This window comes from Gymnodraco acuticeps, unplaced genomic scaffold, assembly GCF_902827175.1.
Source record: "Gymnodraco acuticeps unplaced genomic scaffold, fGymAcu1.1, whole genome shotgun sequence".
NCBI classification, from domain to species: domain Eukaryota; kingdom Metazoa; phylum Chordata; class Actinopteri; order Perciformes; family Bathydraconidae; genus Gymnodraco; species Gymnodraco acuticeps.
This window is the reverse complement of record NW_022992205.1, coordinates 1,320,135-1,340,173: the sequence shown is the minus strand read 5'-3', so window position 1 is coordinate 1,340,173 and position 20,039 is coordinate 1,320,135. Positions and strand designations below refer to the sequence as shown.

The following is a 20,039-nucleotide window of genomic DNA, read 5'->3' as shown; positions in this document are numbered from 1 at the left end:
TAAATGTATACCTACCACCTGTAGCGGTAATGTCATTTAGTACTTTCATTGACTGTGTTCTGCATTTCAACAGAAATTACCCAAACAAACATATCTCTTTAAGTCGGTTTTCCATAATGCTCAGTATCCCTTTGGCCTTTGACACGGTGAACATGAGTCAATGATCGTAGATTAATTTGTTCCTTATCCCTGCAATATTCCTAGATTCTACTGGTATAAAATCACAAGAGCTCGCCTGTCCCATTTCCTGATCTATATAAAATCAGAGCACCTTGTACTTGAACTAAATTGTCCTTTGAACTTACAGACAGCTGTTCAAATCTCAACCTAAAGCAGTTCCCGCTCGGTTTTTCTATTATGCCTAGGACATGCAAGGACTACACAAAAACAAGATATATGAATATGAGCATCAGAGGGAAGGTGCGTACTTGATTGCAGTGGACAGCCAATTGTCACTAGCTGTGAGAGTAAACAAGGAGAGATTTAGTTATTCATGAGGCTTTCAAGAAAAGCATTATCCTCAGTAAGAATTATGCAGAAGGACGTGTCTGGTATTACTGTGCAAGACACTTCATCCACAGATTGTTCTAAACAAGGAAATCAGATACAGCATTACAGATACTTTGATTTCCATTAGGTCAAAGTGATCTGAGAAAATGGTCTAGGCCAGAGGATGAAAATGAGTAGAAATGTCAACAAGGCCAACTGCTCTTGCTGGAGAAAAAGAATCAAAAAGATACAATTTGATATCATTTTTATTCAACTGTGGACACTCTTTTCTGTAGTTTTTAATCTCTTAAAGAAGCCCTTCGAAGCAAGTCTGTTCATCCATAAACGGCATTATAATGCAGACACTAATACCACCTTGAGCAAACTTATTAGAAAGGATTTAATTTTGTTTTTAGAGTGTGGAGATAAGGTCTGTATGGACAACAAAATCCATTAAGCTAACCTACACAATACTTTAACATGCACCCCTCATATCCAACTAAAAACACAAATGAGACTGCAGAGAAAAGCAGCCCATCTCTTCCAAATAAAACCCAGAAGAATAACCCAATTTCCTCCCAATTCAATTCTAGGGTGCTGGGTATTTTCATTTCTCCCTAACAAGAAGTCATAAATCAAAACCTAACAGTAAACTATAAAGTATCCTTTGAATAGCAGCAAGTGATCTCAGAGTAGCAATCGTAATTAGTTAATGTTTATGAAGTTGGAGCGCATTAAATTAGCTTAACAGCTAGCTCATGCTCAATGGTGGTATTGTCTTGAATTGATCATATACCTCACAAATTATTTGGTATGATTTTGTATCAATCATATGTTCTATCACCTTTTCTACACTGACTGTATTTATAGTTGTTATATAGTTTGCTGGAATGTAAACTGATTCTGTTATGTTTATGTTGTTATACCATTGAACTTTTATTTTATGTGAATTATCCATACATGCCAACTTTCCAAATCCAAAATAGGTAGGTTTGCGCGCGGCAAATGTGCACGCCCAAATTAGGTAATCAGAAGAAATGGAACCCCAGTAATGATATGTATAAACCATGTATTTAACATATATTGCATCATTTTATGCATTTTTCAGAAAAAGTGGTAGTTTGGTAAACAGTGACATCAACGACATGTCTGGTCTGTAAAATGCCCGAAAAGTAAAAGAATGGGAGATAAATATCCCAAAGTCTCCACATTTTATTATATTTTGTATGTGTTTCTGGTCCTCTTTCAGTTGAGACAGTGTAGATGAAGGATGTGTCAGGATGTAGAACTCTTGTGTGAACATTTGATAAAGCCAGGTTCATATTCTTGTTTCATGTTGTTGACATTTTCAAAGGTTTGCACAGAGCGAAATATCTTTGTGTTGCGCCATAAATCAGAAAATACTGCATTAAAAAAGTCATTTCCTGCATTTTTCTACTGATAAAGTGTGATATAAATATGAATTGTATTTATTGTACTTTAACTGTATTTGTGTCATTGTGTTATGTTCCTTTTTAAATTGGTATTTTCCATTGCCAATTGTGTTTGTTGACTTGTGAAGCCCTCTGAGACAAATAGGATTTGTGATTTTGGGCTATATAAATAAACTTGAATTGAATTGAATATAAATAATGTACAGGCTTTCAGGTTGCTGTAGTTCACTTAACAGAGACATTAACGACATGTTTGGTGTTGAAAATGTTAGAAAAAGTGAAAGAATGGGAGATAAATATCCCAAATCTCAAAATGGTATTATATTTGTTGTGTGTTTGTGGTCCTCTTTCAGTTGAGACACTGTAGGATGCTTCCGGAAAAGACCAAACACTGGATGTGTTTTCGAGACACTGATATTAACGGGGAAATCCTGCAGGACTCAAATGCCTCGTCTCTGTTCCCCTAAACTCATTTGGGAGTGATTACACATCAGCCCTGGGTGTAACGCTGCCTTTCCCGCAGCGTTACCCCCGGTCTGCACGTTGTTTCTCTTTCAGAAACACAGAGGACTGTTTGTATGATGCCATCACAGACACGCTGCAAACGGTGTCCGCCAAAAGTCGAGTCCAGTGTCTATGTAGTGTCATTTTTATTTGTTATAGTTTGGGAATATTGAAAATCGGTAGGGAAAGCCAGCTAAGTCGGTAGGCGGTAGAAACATGTCAAAAGCGGTAGACTAGCGCCCAAATCGGTAGGGTTGGCAGGTATTAATTATCATGTGACCAAATAACCAAATCACTTTTGGACTGGTGGATGCTTTCCTGGTTTGAACTGTTGGTTAATGTTCTTATTTGCCCCCCTCCCCCCAACAAACTGAAGGCTACAGTGAGCAGAAAGTTATTTTATTTCCTTGATATTGGCACAAAAATCAAATACAGTGTGCCTGCCTCTATCCAATCAAAATACCACAAAAGCCGCAATGCAGAACCTTTGCTGCATTGCGTACTAATTCACATTGTATATCTCTTTCGTTAAATCTGGTTTAAAAAAAGTGTTATAAGTAGTTAGCTGCCAAATGATGTCTTGGCTAAGAGGCAAATTCAACTTTTCCTAAGGTCGTGTTTTCAGTCAGGTTGCCAAGCTACCAGCTACAATTTGAGAAAGTTGCTACTTCAAGATAAAAATTGTGTGGCATGTTACTCATTTAAAAGAGATAATTAAACTCAAGTGTATTGCTTGCTTCAGACGCCATGAAGGATGTTTTTGTCACCCTCAGATGTAGCCAGGCTAGCTGTCCCACTGCGTTCACTCTTTTTGCAAAGCCAAGCTAAACTTCTACTGGAAAAAGATAGGAGAGGGCTATGCATTAGCTTATTTCCCTCCTTCAGAAAAAAAGTAAAAAATGAATGAGCACATTTCCCAAAAATGTTGAACAAAGTCTTTAGCCAACAGGAATGTTTTTTTCTGAGTCTTTGGCAATGTATATTCTTCTACAAAGTGATCCTTGTCAATCCAGGATCCAATTCAACTCATTTGGATAGGATTGGATTTATATGTGCATGTTTGACCTGCAGAGTAAGCACTCTGGCTAGATCAATCCTCATAATGGTGTGTCTGCACAGATGTTGCAAAAGTCAATTAGATGTAACAGGTGCACTATAGGCTGGAGACACAGCTATGTTGAGCATATGGACTGACAAATGGGTTGTCACGTTAGGGAAGATACAGGAACGACTCCCACCAATTGTTGTCATGCAGAACACCAACATGTGTGTGTAGAATATACCAAATATTTGATTTTGTTTTTCCTATGGATTGCATCTCTTGGGAAAGACTATACTCCACTACAAATCTGAATGAATACATTGTGTAAAACTGTAACTCCTGGATAAACTCCAACCAGCGAATATGTAACCTGCTCTTGAAACAGTGACTATGTGACATGCTTCACAGCCAAGCATGAATCCTGAACTTCAATAGCTGAGGCTTGCTCTTGGGCACAGCTGGGTGTGAGCGGTGCCCACATTTCTAAAGGAAGAACACATCTGGCAGGCAGTGGTGTTGCATGGTGCTTCGAGTTAACCGAGAGGATAAAAGAGTTTAATTCTAAAATGAGATACTGTAAGCACCATGTCTTAAAATACTTTGCCAACATGAAAGTAACTGTTGGGAAGCCTCTACTTGCATGACATTTTAAGATAAGATGAGATAGAATCACTGACCACAGGCACTCTCTTTGGGGAATGAATAACACTGGCACACACATTGAAATACAGAGACCTTGATATTGTTATAAGATACAAACACACAAACAAGTGATATCCATAATGGTATGAATCAAAGGTAATGTCTAAAAAACAGAGGAAAGTATATAGAATACCATGGCTGACAGGTGCAAATGCGTGTTTTGTCAAATATGTTAGCTACGTTAGCTAGCTAGCTTAATCGTGTAATAGCATTGTTAAAATAAGCCATGAAACACTTACAATTATGAAACAGATTAACTTCGCAAAAAGTGACAGTTGGCCAACTCTATAATCCCCAAACATCAACAAGAACCTTTTAGTGTCCCCTTTTCCATTGTGTTTTGAGCTTTTTGCAGCGTTTTCTATTTGCAGCGTTTCGTTTATGCAGCCCTTTTAGTAAACCTTGCATATATTTCGAAAAGTTTGTGTTTCTTCATTTATAAGTGTTTTGGCACATTGGTGCTTTTATTTTTGTTTATGTTTTTGAAAGTAAAGTGCTTTTCTCCTAATGTAAGTGCTTGGGCTTTGCACCTGTCGACCACCATAGCATAGCTTACCCATATTCATCCACAGAATAATTTTCTATAAACAGTAGTGACAACACCAGCCAACCACAGCCATGCAAACTGACTGAAAGTCACTACAACTCAACTGCAACCAATTGATTGGTTAAATTGCACCTTTCACTATTTGTTTACATTGAGATCAATGTTAACGCCTGCATGGAACATCTCTGTCACTCCAATGCAATAACATCCAACCAAAGTAACCTAAGCTATTGTGAATCTTTCAAATGAGCATGATTGCATTATTGAGGATGTCCTAAGTACTTTACATAGGGGCCTGTTTGTAGTTGGCGGACCTGGTGGCATTTTATCACTTGACATTATGTTAAGCTCAACTGGGATAATGATTTCCTATATGGGTCAAACAAGGTCAAAAACACTTAAAACAACAACATCCTGTAGCTATGAGCGGAGGTGAACAGGTTAGTTTGTAAGATATGCTTCTTTGATGTTGTAGCCAGGAGTGAACTCTCCTCAGAAGTCCTTCAAACACCACGGTGTTAACACTAGTGAGCCCAACTCCAGCAGAATAAAAAAAGGAGCCTTATACACAGCCTACTCTTTCTATATTCCTCTGTAAGGGAATACATTGCTTGCAGTGCAGTCTTGTAATGCAAGCTCTTGATGTATGACAGCATATTAATACAGTGCCCCTGCAAAATGCCACAAGGACTGCATGTGAGGACGAGCTACAATATATGGAACATGTTGCAACCATTTGGAGCACAGAGGCTGGCTTCCTTTAAATTGCACTAACACATTCCCACACACAAGACGATCATGTACAATACTAATCATTCTTAACGATGCACATACTTTATTCAAAATCGCAATTCGCTCTCGTGAGAAATGATCAATGAGGTGCACCTTTTATGTCCAAACGCGTCAACACAGAGAGAAGACACTGATGCCACCGCTGTGCGGAACAAAGCGTTACTGTGCACCGAGAGCAGAATTTCGCACAACAACAAAAACAGCACTTTAATGTTTTCCAAGGCAACAACTTTAATATATGTTGAGCCCAGGCGCTATCCGATGTGCAAACGCGACGGTGACCATGAACACCGAGCGGTGCGCTTCGGCGTGGTTTGGTGCGGGGATCAGAAGTGGGTGCTATACTGGTCGTGATAGACAATGCAGATGAATTAAGACTTAATACATAACCAGGCCTCCTGCTAACCCCCTTCTTGCATGTTTGCTTTGAACACACGCATTGTGCAGCCCGGACTGAATACGACCATTATTCATTGTATTCTCTCCTCCACGACTTGGTTGGCACGGAGGGGGAAAGTTGGCATGAGGCGATTGTGGCACCGATCGCCTCCATCCGGCTGTCCTGTCAATGGCCAGTTAGAATTACACTGATACGAATCTCGGAACTCATTGACAGTTATTGCAAGACCCCACGCACTGATCTGCGCAAGAGGTTCCGATATGTGTGAAAATGATATGACAGGGTCACACTTACCGACGGCTAAATCCAGCAGATCCGCGCACAAGAGCAAGCACAGCGAGAAGACGGTCATCTTTCCCTTATTTTGCAATAAATCCCAAACTCCATTTGCGTTTACATGCTCTCCGGGTCTCGGCTGTGTAATCCCCACCATTCCAGAGGTATGCGATTGAAAGGTGCTCCCAAACTACTCATGATGCAGCTCAAGTCTTAAGTGGAGAAATCGGAGAAGTTGACAATGAAGACAGCATTCAGAGCGCTGGAAATCGAGCATCAGATTTAAAAAGAAATAAAATGACTCACTGGATGAGACTATAGAACAAGCCGAGTGTTATTTTTCCCTCCCTGTTTAAACAATAGGGTGCTGAGCTGAGCCGCACAGCAGATAGGCTCTGAAAAAAAGGAGGTTTGGATGAATATGTGCTCCTCAGTCACCTCGCTCCCTCTCTTTCTCTCCTCTCTCTCTCTCTCTCCTCCCACCCTTCACACAGACGCACAGTCATTCCTGATCACTCGCTCTTTTATTTCACACAATTTTCCTTAATCCTACCCTGAATTCAGACCACTCTAATTATGTCCATTAAGCCGATTTATTTCTGGTGGTTTTGTATTCCTTGTAAAAAAAGGGTTTTAAAGATCCTTATCCTCCGGTGTAGCCCACTATAGCCAACACAACATTAAGAATACATAAATGGAGCAGCATGCATACCATATTTAATGGAAATCAATTGTTTTTTAAGGAGAATATTAAATGCTTTTGTTACCTTATTGTGTGCACCCAGCAAAAATAGATAAACTCTATTCTGCAAAGAAAAGGGTGCTTTTACTTATTCTAGACAAAGTGTTAGTAAGCATATATTGTATACTATATTTAGTACATATAATTAAGATTAAAATAGCCTGGTGTACTTCTTCACATATATTAATTTCTTTCAATCAAACAATCAAAATACTTAATTAATCCAAGGGAGAAATTAGGTTTTGTGACAGTTGCAACGTATTAAAATAAAATAAATAAATATTTATAAAAACATAGGTTGAAGTACAAATGGAAATGGAATAGAAGTATTGTAGTATTTTCCCTGTAATGTATTGCTTGAGTTGTTATGTATTTATTTATGTGTTGCCTCACACTTCATTGCAGCCTGTCCTCCTACAAAAAATGACCATATACAGTAGGCCGATTGTTCATGCCCTTATTACGACCCAGAGACACGTTTTAAAGTGTATGTTGTTTCTTACACCACCACTAGAGGTGCTCTAGTGGTGGTGTAAGAAACAACATGCTCCTGGAAAATCCTAAATTGTGGAATAGTTTGGCCATTAAAATGCTTTCTGATTCGATTTCTGGCGAGAAGTGTATATTGTACTCTTAGAATCCACGTCCAGCCGATGTGTAGGATCTATAGTTTGATAGATATTACGAAGATGATTTGAGGTCTCGCCAGGATAACGTGTATGCAGCTTCCATGTAAAGTTAGCGTGGGTGAAAACAGTTTTTCCGGCCTCAAAGTTTTCATAATAAAACCGGATATATTCCCCTCACTGTCAAATGATTACACAGTGATATCTGCATTACTCATCCACTGAAAAACATCAGTTTATCCTTGTTAATTACACAATACTGATTGGTTTAAATTGTGTACAATGCTTTTGTGTTTTTAACCTTCGATTCAGAGAAACAAATAGTTTTTTTGGAGTTAAGACACTACAGTTTCCGAAGACACTACTACCCACAATCCCCAGCTATCGTTTGGGACTACAACATCCGCCTTGCTTTACAAACCCTGTGATTAGTCCTCAAGCTCTGTGATTGGATGTTGGAGTTATGCTGAGCGTCACAGCTCTATGAAATGGAATGGAACCACGGCAGACTTTCCAAAACTGGAATTGGACGGGTCCAGCCCCCGACTCCAGCCCCCCCCCCCCCCAGAACTACACATGGCTATTCTGTGTTTCGCAACATGTTCTATGGCACGTCTCTTTATAAGATGTTTTGGTATTTCCCACAATTAGAAGTTGCCAGTATTCAACTGTGTACACCCTGGAGGTTTAGGGGACACGAAACACAGTGGTGTTATCAAATTTAAAACATATAATTAATAAATGGGTGAATTAATATACCTACATGACACCTAATGTCAGAAGAGCTTTATTTAACAGCTGGTCTTATGTCTGTGACCCCTCCTGTTGTTCATTGATAAGCCTGAAACATGCACTTGTCAAGGTTCAGAGGCACATTTTGCAAATATGGCAGTAGCCATCGATCATCTTAAGATAAGATAAGATATACTTTATTGATCCCAAGTTGGGAAATGTTTTTGTTACAGCAGCATACTACTTTGTTCTACTCCACTACAATTCAGAGGTTAACCTGGTATTTTTACTCCATTACATTTATTTTAGTTACTTTGCAGATTCTGATTAATGATGTGAAATATAAACAACCCTTAAATCAGACTTTAGTTACACCTCAGTCAAATTCAGGGAAGGTGATTGTCAAGTGCCAAAATAAACTATGCAATATATTGAACGTTAAGTACTTTGTCAGACTTCATATTTATCTGTGGATAACCCCAATGTTTTTTTCTCATTCAAAAGAAGACCTTAACTTAAAGTAATCTTTAATGTTTAAATAAAGCCTTATTAGTTTGTCTGTTTTGCACATCCTCCTGTTAATATCTTTGGACGTCCTGCACTAAACTGTTTTATTGTAGAGATCCCTACAGTATCTTCTTGATATTTGATATTCTATATTTCTATCATGCCTTCTACTTTCCCCCAATTTTGTATGTGGGCTACTCTTAATATTTGAATGTTTTCATCAAATAAAACGTATTCAACAACAAAATTCAATAACGTGCTTTAACCACTAGGCGGTGCGGGTTAAAAACCAGTGGCGTAGTTAATAAAACATAATAATATCAAACATAATATGACTATTAAATGTATTGTGAAATTAAAACAGAACGGTAAAAGGAAAATACAGTTTCAGTCTCTCGATGTGAAACTTATGCATTGTACCATGAACCTGTATAGACCTGTAACAGTCACCGTTATGGTGTAAATATAGCCTATCTACCAATTGGATCAAATGTAAAAGTCAGCCGAATTAGTGTTGATACTGCAAGGAGACGTATTGTGTGAAAAGAAATGGAAGATGTTGTTTAATTGCTAATATATTTATGATCCACGTCACGTATTCAGTTTTAGCGGCATTTCTTACAGTTTGTCAAAAGGTCTTCTGATCAGGGCTCTATAAATAAATATCTACGGCAGATATGTAATATTTAATGCAGCCGAACCGTGTATTACAATGCTGTTATGTGATGACTTCCAACGAGAAAAGCAAGAACACTCGGAAGTATTATTAAAAACATTTTTTTTCTGATTTCATATCATATAAAAACCATATCCCGACATGCATTGCGGCTAAAACAATCCATGTTTTAGCCTATCGAAACCTCGGAAAAAAGAAAGGTGTCTCTCAGAATCGAAAGAGAAAAACCTATGGGAAAAACACAAAAGCATTGTACACAATTTAAACCAATAAATGTCGTATAATTAACAAGGATAAACTGATGTTTTTTTTAGTACTGAGTACTGCAGATATCACTGTTAAATCATTTGATCATTGGTTTTATTATGAAAACGTTGAGACCGGAAATACTGTTTTCAACCCGTAACTTTACATGGAGGCTGCCGCATACCTCAAATCATCTTCGTAATATCTATCAAACTATAGATCCTACATATCGACTGGACGTGGATTCTAAAAGTACAATATACACTTCTCGCTAGAAATCTAATCAAAAAGCGTTTTAATGGCCAAACTATCCTACAATTTAGGATTTTACAGAGAGGGTTATTTGTGAATAAACGACCATCTGTAACGTTTGCATTCAACGGGAGCACTAGTTTTAAAAAAACTTTAAAACGTAATTATAGGACATATTAAGCGCTTGAACAAACGACATATTTGGTCGTAATAAGGGTCTGAACAATCGGCCCATTTGGTCGTATGAGTTGGAGGACTTGTTGCTTCATTGTGTTGCATTACAGTTAGCAAGACTTGTTTTTGTACATCATACTGTGGCTGACAGGTGCAAACGGGCTTCAACGGCCCAACACACTTCTATTACCAAAAACACGCTGCTGCTTTAGAAACAATACAAATATAAAAACACAAATGTGCCAAAACACATGCAAATGAAGAAACATATTTTGTTTATGTAGCGCTTTCAGTAAACAATATGCATGTTTTGTCAAGTTGGTGAAGATGTTTCTTCATTTGCATGTTTTTTTTGGTTTTCATTTTTTTAAACTGGAGCTCATTTATGCTAATGAAATGTTTTGGGCCATTATAACCTGTTGAACACCTTAATTAGTGCTCAAGAACCAAACTACTTTAACTGTAGTAAATAAACACATTAAATGAATGCCGTTGGATCAACACTAAAACTCATAAAGATGTATTTGAAGGTGAATGGAGAGGTGTAATGGACCTGAAGGAGGAAGGTTAAAGTCACTCTTCTGCTTCAAATTGGCTGCAGTCATTTGTCTCATTAAGAATCATCCATAATGCAGGCGGGCCGGCAACTGTGGATTCAAGTGTCGGGGAAGATTTCGTACAGACGAAGTGAGCATTTATTTGGCAGAGTGATACGTTCCTAACAGTACGAATGCCTGCAGCCCAACTTTTAATTTGTTATATTTAGGACCGGGACTCGATTAAAAAAATTAATCTAATTAATTAGAGGCTTTGTAATGAATTAATCGAAATTAATCGCATTTTTAATCACATATAAATATTTGACCTGAGAACAGTGAGAAGCAATTTTTTTCACATGGATTTTAGTATACCATTAGGCGCATTCACACCGCAGTACTTTTCCCACAAAGGTTCATGAGAATTTAGTTCATGAGAACTCTTTGAACTGGATTAGGCAAATGAAGCCGCTGACGTCACTTTTTCTTCTTCTGCTTTGGGTTTACTGACAGGCCGCAAACCACCCAAAGTCCCCGGCCGGAAGTCCCCGGAGTTGGGGACTGGCTTCAGTAAAAGCTGCTGGGACTCCCAGCAGCTTCTACTGAAGCCTTCCGAGTAAATCGCCAGAACGCCGACACCTCCTCATCTCCACCGCTCCCATGTTTTATTTTGTGTTGCCATAAGTTAGTCTCTCTGCGTTTCTGCGCTGGGCTAATGCTAATGCTAATACGAGGATAATAAAATGGCGGCTTCACAAAACTTTTTGGGAGTTTTACGGGGCGTGGTTTGCAATCCGCCCAGCCAATCAGAAATATAGCTCTTTTCTCACAAGAGAGCCGTACGAAAGTCCCTGCTCTCCAGCAGCTCTCTGCTCTCTAGCAGGGACTTTCGTGGGGGTAAAAAGGTTCTCATGAACACATTTTAGTACCGGCTCTTTTTGGTGTGAACGCGATAAAAGAGGCTAACGTCCACGCTAGCTGCTATATGTTTTGCATTGAGGTGATACTTGAGGCTTGATGTGCTGCGGTGATATGCGAATTCCTTTTTGCATAATTTGCACACAACCGTGCTCTTATCGACGCTTCCATCCGTCCGTTTTTTAAAACAACATTTCCCATTGTTGTTCACTGTGGTTTGTTGTTGTCTGAAGTCATGAACGTTAGTTGGTGCTCCAGTATAATCGGTACGCCTGAAACTCATCCAGTGAGAAACGTTCCGCGGTGCAAAAATAAGTGCGATTAAAATGCGTTAATTTTTTTAACGCGTTAATTTTTGTGTAATTAATTAATCTTAATTAACGCGTTAAAGTCCCGGCCATGGGCGTCGCCTGGCCCCGGATGTTTTTTCTTTAGCCCCGGACAAATTCTCCCTCAATAATATAATACATTAACCTACTTTACCTATAGGACGGACGGTAGGTTTGTAATTTCCCATGTTCAGTGAATGCAACACAGAGGCAAGACGACGCCACCAGACCAATCAGAGAGTTGCATGGAAATAAACGTGTTTTATTGGCTGACAGGTACGTACCTCTCCTCTGTGACAATGTTTAAACTTTAAACTGTCAGCCCCGGACGCGGAGATTCTGAAGATGGACATTAGACATTTCTTTAATAAAAAAGACGGCCATTCTCAAGTGGTGGCTCACACAACAACCCCAGAGCCACCACTTGAGCCAGATGAACAAGGTATGTAAATGTCAGTAAACTTACAAGTTATGCGAACATGTAAGCAAAGCATAAATTATAGCTACGTTGACGTTACTTTGAATCGCGCGGGTAAGCTAAACCGTTAGCAAGTAGCTATAGCTAGCCAGATATATTAAATAAACACTTTGTCATACAATATAAATGTTGTGTTTTTTAGCGTTACTTGGTGATTTCAAAGAAAGCTCTCTGGGAAATGTTGACTTACTGTCAGTGTTCGACATGAAGGTAGAAGCTACCTTACACAGTACACAGTTGATCCTGAGTCCTGTCAGTTAAAGTGTTTCATAGTTAGCTTAGCTAAGCATCAACTAGCACTGAAATATATGGATGTTATGTGACAGTATTTCTGAGAAAAAGTCAGCTGAAATGGTGGCATAGTTGCCACTGCTTTAGGTGTCGACAGCATGTTTGAACGTATTTGCAGCAGTAAATGTGGCTGTCTGGCCACTGACGTTGCCATAACAACACCTGCATTTAAATGTGCAACCTCTTTTTGTGACAGATTTTGCATGAAAATATAATTCTTCTGATTGATATTTCCTATTGACAGCTAGTTTCTATGTGAACATTATGAGATGGACAGCCAGCTAACAAGCTTTTTATACAAATATTTCAGATCAAAGCCAATCCAGTGGGGCTCCTGAAAGGAGCATAGCATGTTCCTCATTATCATGTCAAATTGCACAGCTTTCCTTAGTGTTGAATGCAGAAAGATGACTATATTAGAGTATTAAGTGAAAATGACTATATTAAAGTGCTAAGTGAATATATTAAGTGAATTACTCAAACTGCATTTGTATAGGAATGATTCTGTCCTATTGGCAGATAACTACTCTTAACAGTGATATCTACAAGAGGTTTCCAATGTAAATGTAACTATTTTCAATTGGTTAGTATTACATTTTGTGACAGTGTGGTGACACTCATTTTAATGAAGACAAATGTGTGTATCTTGAAATTCATTTATTTGACAGAGCTGGAAACTGATTGACTTACATACTTGTTTGTGTTTACCTACACAGTCATCACAGATGAGCCAAACAGAGTAGAGGATGAAGAAAGGAGAACAGGAGAAAGGGACACACAAGAAGGAGATACAACAGACAAGAACGACAATGGAGACAACAATGAACAGGAACACCAAAACAGACAAGAGTCAATGGGTAACATGACTGATTTAGGGACTGCAGATACAGGGCCAAGGCAAGTGAGACACCACTGCTTTCCATCCAGCATGTTTGGCCAGCAAAAGAGATCATTTCAACCGCAAACAGCAAGTGATGAGGGATTATTATTTCCTCCTTCCATCCCTTTTTTATGTTTAATCTGATTACTAACAACTTCTAATCATTTGACATAGTTTATGATTTAATTGGAAAATGAAGTGTTTTTAAATAATAAACCCGTTTCTGATTCTTTGATTTCTTTTTGACATATGAGTGTTGAGAGATGTATCCATATCTCTTAATGTTGCTCTCAAAGTGCACAAGATTGATGCTTTTAACTTCAATATTTAAAAAAAGTCTTCCCGGGGGACCCCAGAGGAGGTGAGTTCCCCCCAAAATAGCACTTTATCTCTGCTTATGTAACTCTGGTGTAGTGTCCCCTCGGCAACAGATCACTCAGAGCTGGTGATTACTTTCCTGCATTTCAATGGACAGCATATAAAAAGGACACGTGAGCTGCATTGCTTAAGAGATCCTCTCATGCTATCTCTTTTACAAAATAAGTGTCCAGTCAACAACAAAACATCAGTGATCGTATAGTGGTAGTATATTTTTCACAAGCAATGTGAAACATTAAACTTATACAAACTGGTGTACAAAACTCACATACCTGCGTTGATCTCCTGGAGTGTCTCTACTCTTTCTTCTCCACATCTCTTGTCCACCATCAGAGATTGCAAACATTTCAGAAACAGCTAGAGGTAGGGGACAAACAACTTGTTCGCTGGGCATGTCAAAAACCTCCTGCTTTGATCAAGACTTTAGGGAGCCTTTCAGCCCCTCTAGCAAAGGGACTGGAAAGCAAGCTTTGAAAATGCAGTACCATCTACATGCTGTCATGTTCCAGACACTGCTCTCAACCACTCAGGGCCTGCACAAATACCTGCAGAAAGAAACAATTGACTTGGTGCAGGCAGTAGATTACAAAACAGCAGTTGAGAACACACTGAAAAGTTACCGAAGTAACGAGAAAGCACATGAGGTCTATGACAAGACCAAGGCCCTGTGCAATGATCTTGATATTCCCGAAACTGTGACACAGAGGAAGAAGCGTAGAAACATGGAAGACTTTGTAGTCAAGGCATCATGTGGAGCAATGTGAAACATTACACATAAATACACTGGTGTACAAAACTCACATACCTGCATTTCAATGGACAGCATCAAAGGACTCGTGAGCTGGGTTCTGGTGCTCAGATTAGCTATTGATGATCACGTTGATAAATCATATAAAACAAATAGCCAATCACACTAAAAACATGTTGCTGTGACTGTGAGCATTAAACAATTAACATTAAACTAAACAAACACAACAGTACGTTATTGTCCTTTATAAAATAAAAACATACATTTTGTCCACCGAGATAATACAGGCACCTTACCCTCAAGAGATCCTCACGTGCTATGAGAATCTCCCACAATCCATTGCCGTAACAAAGCTAATGCAGGCGCACGTTTGTGACACCAGATGGTGCAATTGTGTATGTGCGTGTTTTGACTAGCGCCGCCACTGTGGGCTAAGCCCCGAATGTTTCCAGGTCCAGGCGACGCCCCTGGTCCCGGCCCTAGTTATATTGTAATGTCACTCAAATCAAAAGCCTTTTAGTAAATGTCACTTGCATTAAAAAATGATGCCACACGTAAAAACTATTCTTGATGACAACGACATTTTTTTGAAATTCTTATTAGTATATCCCTGCTGTCACAAAGATTAACCAGTTTTACATAATTTGAATCAATCAATCAATCAATGTTTATTTATATAGCCCAATATCACAAATGTTACATTTGTCTCAGTGGACTTCACAGTTTGTACAGAATATCAGTATGACAATACGACACCCTCTGTCCTTAGACCCTCACATCGTACAAGGAAAAACTTCCAGAGAAAACCCACAGTTTTAAAGGGGAACATGGGAGAAACCTCAGGGAGAGCAACAGAGGAGGGATCCCTCTCCCAGGACGGACAGACGTGCAATAGATGCCGTGTGTAAATTGAAAAGATAATACATTTGCAACATAGGTAGACCAAATGTTTGGAAATGCATGTGTGTATAATAGGAAGATGAATCCACGAGGATGTCAGCAATCCTGTGGGAGCCATCAGGGAAGTAGTATGATGAAAGTCAGGCAGGACCGCAGAGACAGGTTCAGCCACGACTCGAAGTCCAGGACTCAGATCCAGTACTCAGGATAGAGGATCCAGGACACACAACCACAGCAACAGGATCAGCCTCGACTCAGGATCCCGGCGTAGATGTAGACACCAAAAAGAAATGTACAGGTACAGGTAATATACACAGGTACAGACAGACTGAAGGAAGAAGTAAGGTGTCCCCCGACAGTCTAAGCCTATAGCAGCTAAACTAACGTGTCTATGTACATGCACTCCCTTAGGATAGGTTGAGAAGAAGTAAGGAACAGAGGTGGAGAGGCACAACGTATCTACGTACGCACTCCCTTAGGATAGGTTGAGGGAAAAGGGTATAAGAATCATCTGTAAACTAATCATCTGTAAACTCAAATTAAATCAGTTAAATGTCTTGTTTCTATCCAAAATAATGACAAGTGTTAAAGAATGATGGTGCCATAACTCTCCCAACTGTGTCAGGTGCCTCAGGTGATGCCTTTCTAACCAACATCACCTTGGTAAGGTTAGCCCTGGTTTACTACTTATGTTTGCTCTGAAAAGATGTTCGCAGTCCTATATGCCTTTTGTGAAATCGTCCTCGGGTTCTCTTTCAAAGTTATACGTTATTCAGGAAGACAGCCACCAGCATGCCGAATCCACCCCCCCCCCCCTGAATATATGAATTCAGTTGAATAAAGCCATTGGTTTCCTATTTTCAGCAAGCCGACTCATTACATCAAGGTTGTAAACTCGTATAGATTCGAGCAGCACTGACCCAGTACACATTATGAGACGTGCAAAAACACAAACAGAAACAATGAAACGGTGTCTCAGATATATAAATTCTTAAAAACATGTATATTCACACTGTGCTCTCCGCTCGATAGATATGACGCTCTCCTCCTGGTTAAGGTCAGCAGCACCAATACACTATCACACATCTCTAGAGGGCAGTGTCAACAACACTTTATTGGGGACGTAGCTGAACGTGCTGCTCAACGTGCTGCTGTCCGACCATATGGCTTCTAACCCACTAACAAAAAGGGGTCTTGGTCCTGTGAGAGAGCTCTAGGGCTACTGTTTTCAAATCAATAAGCCTTCAACTGTTTGTTTTTTAGCTTTTTATTTAGAATGTGAGGAAATCAGAGGAGAAGGAAACCTGACACGCAGACAGAACCAACTCCATCAGGAGGATGGTTCTGTCTCCTCTCTTTCTTCTTGTTTTTCCAGTATTTATTTACTTGTTCCTTAAGATTACTTTGTTGCAGTGGCAAACCGTCAGGGCCTTCAAGGTATTCAGAGAATACCCTGGAACACTCAGATAAAACAAACAAAAAATAGATTTAATTATATAAATAAAATGTATATCAAATTAATAAATGTGAATCGTATCCGTGTTGTTGATCTGTAATATTACAGTGTTACGTTGATTTGGACCATGCACTACGCATTTCAGTGGTTTTGTGTTAGAAAAGAAAGCAACCAATCAGATCTTGTTCTGGGTCTCTGGGTAGAATATCCTTCAACAAGGTATTCTACATCCTTGATCGAATGCCCTGGCCGTTGCACTGAATGAGAGCGTACGTTTGGACTGACAGTTTGATCAACCAATCATATATTGATTTGTAGCCAAGGGGCGTATTCTTTCAGAGTTTCCCTCGGTTCCAGGGTATTATAGAAAGCTCGCTAGTTAACTGGCTCGAGACAGAGGATCTAGAACGAATGAGACGAAGCAATTCATGCCGTTTTATTGTTTTTAACGTTAAAATCACAAGTGCAACAGGTGAAGATGAAGTTGTTGCGGAATTGTTGTGAGTACCCTTTTCAAGACGACAATTCAGTGAAAAGACGGACATTATAATGCCGCGGGGGGTGTGTGTGTCTACAGAAGGTCCAGTTGTGATAGACACGGTTCGCCACTGCTTTGTTGCAATGTCCGTTTCACTATTTGTGTCAGCATATTAAGTGTTGCCGACTGCCACTGGGCTCACTGAGACACATTGCGATCAGTCGCCTGCCCGTGGCTACTTGGTGGACACAGTTATTTCGTAATTGTATATTAGCAAGCACATTTGTTTGTGTAGAAGCAGCCTGTCTAATTTCCTTTTTTTGTTATGGAAATAGAGTTCATATTCCGTTCAACAAGCCAAAATAAACACTCATCTACTAAATGCAGAGGTCGGAACACAGCTGCCTACATCTGACTTGATAACATGGTCTTATGCATGTGACGGAGCCCTTTAAGACCAATCTGGGATCACTTGCAAAAAAACATTCTATATGCATAATTAAATACACATTTGAACTAAAGCAGCCACATTATTTCATGTGGATCTTTTTGTCCATGTATTTCAGTTAACTCTTGTGTTTTGAGGATGAAGGAAATCATAATTCCTCAATAGGAAAATGATGTCCTGTATTTGGGAAATCTGGTCAGATAGCTAAGCTGTAACATCTTAGAAATGTCATCCAGCTTTTAGAAGTTTCCTCAGCAGGAATTACTTCTATGGTTAATATACGTAGCTTGTAAGTTAGTAAATAAAGATATATCATATGTTTACCCTGAATGATCTATTTTGATTAATGACTTAAGCCCTGTTATTCCCCATTCCTGTAGAGTGTTATATGCTGTAAGTGTGTGTGCATGTAAACGCCTCGATTGGACTCCTTTGTTATCTTCCTCAATATAGTGACATCACTATGTAACACTCACGCTTCAATTGGCTAGAGCTCCAGCATATTGTACGTGATAGGCTAAGGGGCAGGAGATGACTTAGCAGTAGACCAATCACAACAGAACTGGTCAACTATAACCAATTAGAGCAGAATGGAGCAGAATTTTAGTAGACCTTTTTGAACGTTAAAGCATGTAAACATGTCAGAGTAGAGGCAAAAAATACAAAAAGTCCTAACCAACATTACAATTTGTGTCTCCTTCACAACTAAAAATCAACTTGTAATGACAATAAATTGTGAAAGGCAAGAAAAGTCAACAAATAGAGCCATTTTGTATCAATGCGTAAGCTGCTTTCAAATTAACCCCCCTGCCGACCGCCTACCTGCAAAGCTTTCCCCAAAATGGCAGGCGTTTACCTCCAGAAATCTGTGTGTGTTCACATGGAGGGCAACCTCCTAAGACCTTTACCACATGATCAAAACCACTTCCGCTCATTGAAAGGACTAGAGTTACTGAGCGGGGATGTGCAAGCAGCTTTAAAGTCTTTATATGCTTCAATAGTTTTTGTTTCATCCACTTGTTAAATGTTCATTGCATTTTGATCTTAGAGGTTACATTTCACATTAAGTTATTGTGGTAACGTAAATGAAAACAGATAACACAAGTGCTCTGATAATGGCCCTCTAAAGATGAAATAACTATTGGCAAAATAGTATTACCTGAAGCTATTGCACTACACTGCAACATTCAAGCGCAACTATGATGAAAACACTGCATACAGTAATTGTCCCTAGGTTGTGTGCTGTGATTTACACATAAAAGGTGGATATGCAACTCTCATTTATTTCTGACAAAAATCTGTCAAAGAATTGTGAAATTCAGTTTCCCTTTTTCAGTTTTTAAAAGGGCAAGTTGTCCAAACCAAACTTGAGGATAGAACATCCTATGAGAGTATGTTAGACTGTATCCTTTGATTGTTGGCAGTCCTGACTGTCAGCACATCAACGATCGAGAGCACCACATAGACAGATCTTCCTTCCTTGGCAGTCCCAGGATCCACACATTAGCTATAAGTCTTGACACACGATGCAGTAAGTCCTAAATGATTCACCTGACCTGTACAGGAAAGGTCGATCTATGGATTGTGTTAAAACAGCTGAACGATGGTATTTACAATCAGACAAGTAAGGGAGGTTTAACATTACTTTATGATAAAGATACCTCAAAGCAAACAAAGTGACATAAACCTGACCCTTGTTCATCCCGGGCGAAGAAAAAGGGAAATTGCCACAAAAGAAGAAGTTCAAAATTAATTAATAATTCACACACCTACTCTACATATTGAATTGTCAAATTAATTATAACTATGTTGTTGTGGTATTTTGGCTAGCATGTGCTAACTGTGGGTACATTTATCCAGTCCAGCAATAATCCTTATTTGTAATATATGTGTACAATAGAGCACTAAATAAAGGGATTCTGCACATGTAGCCCTTAGAAAAGTCACATCAATCTGTTTTTCACTTAATAATAAATCAAATGTATTTACTAAATGTAGTATCCTTAATAAAGTTTAAATGTCATATGTTTCTACATTGATTTCAAATCATCGGTCCAGG

The 20,039-nt window shown here is 39.0% G+C and overlaps 1 protein-coding gene across 3 annotated transcripts in view; it reads right to left on the bottom strand.

The window, feature by feature from the left end:
- The window catches only part of igsf21a (immunoglobin superfamily, member 21a), a 277,788-nt gene extending 271,154 nt beyond the window's left edge, over nucleotides 1-6,634 (bottom strand). For all 3 annotated transcript variants that reach the window (XR_004568004.1, XM_034205655.1, XM_034205656.1), the window contains exon 1: nucleotides 6,204-6,634. Coding sequence is in view for 2 of the 3 variants with exons in the window: in XM_034205655.1 (XP_034061546.1) it covers nucleotides 6,204-6,342 (139 nt within the window). In the remaining variant the exon portion in view is untranslated. The remainder of the gene's footprint in view (nucleotides 1-6,203) is intronic.
- Between the last annotated feature and the right edge of the window lie 13,405 nt (nucleotides 6,635-20,039).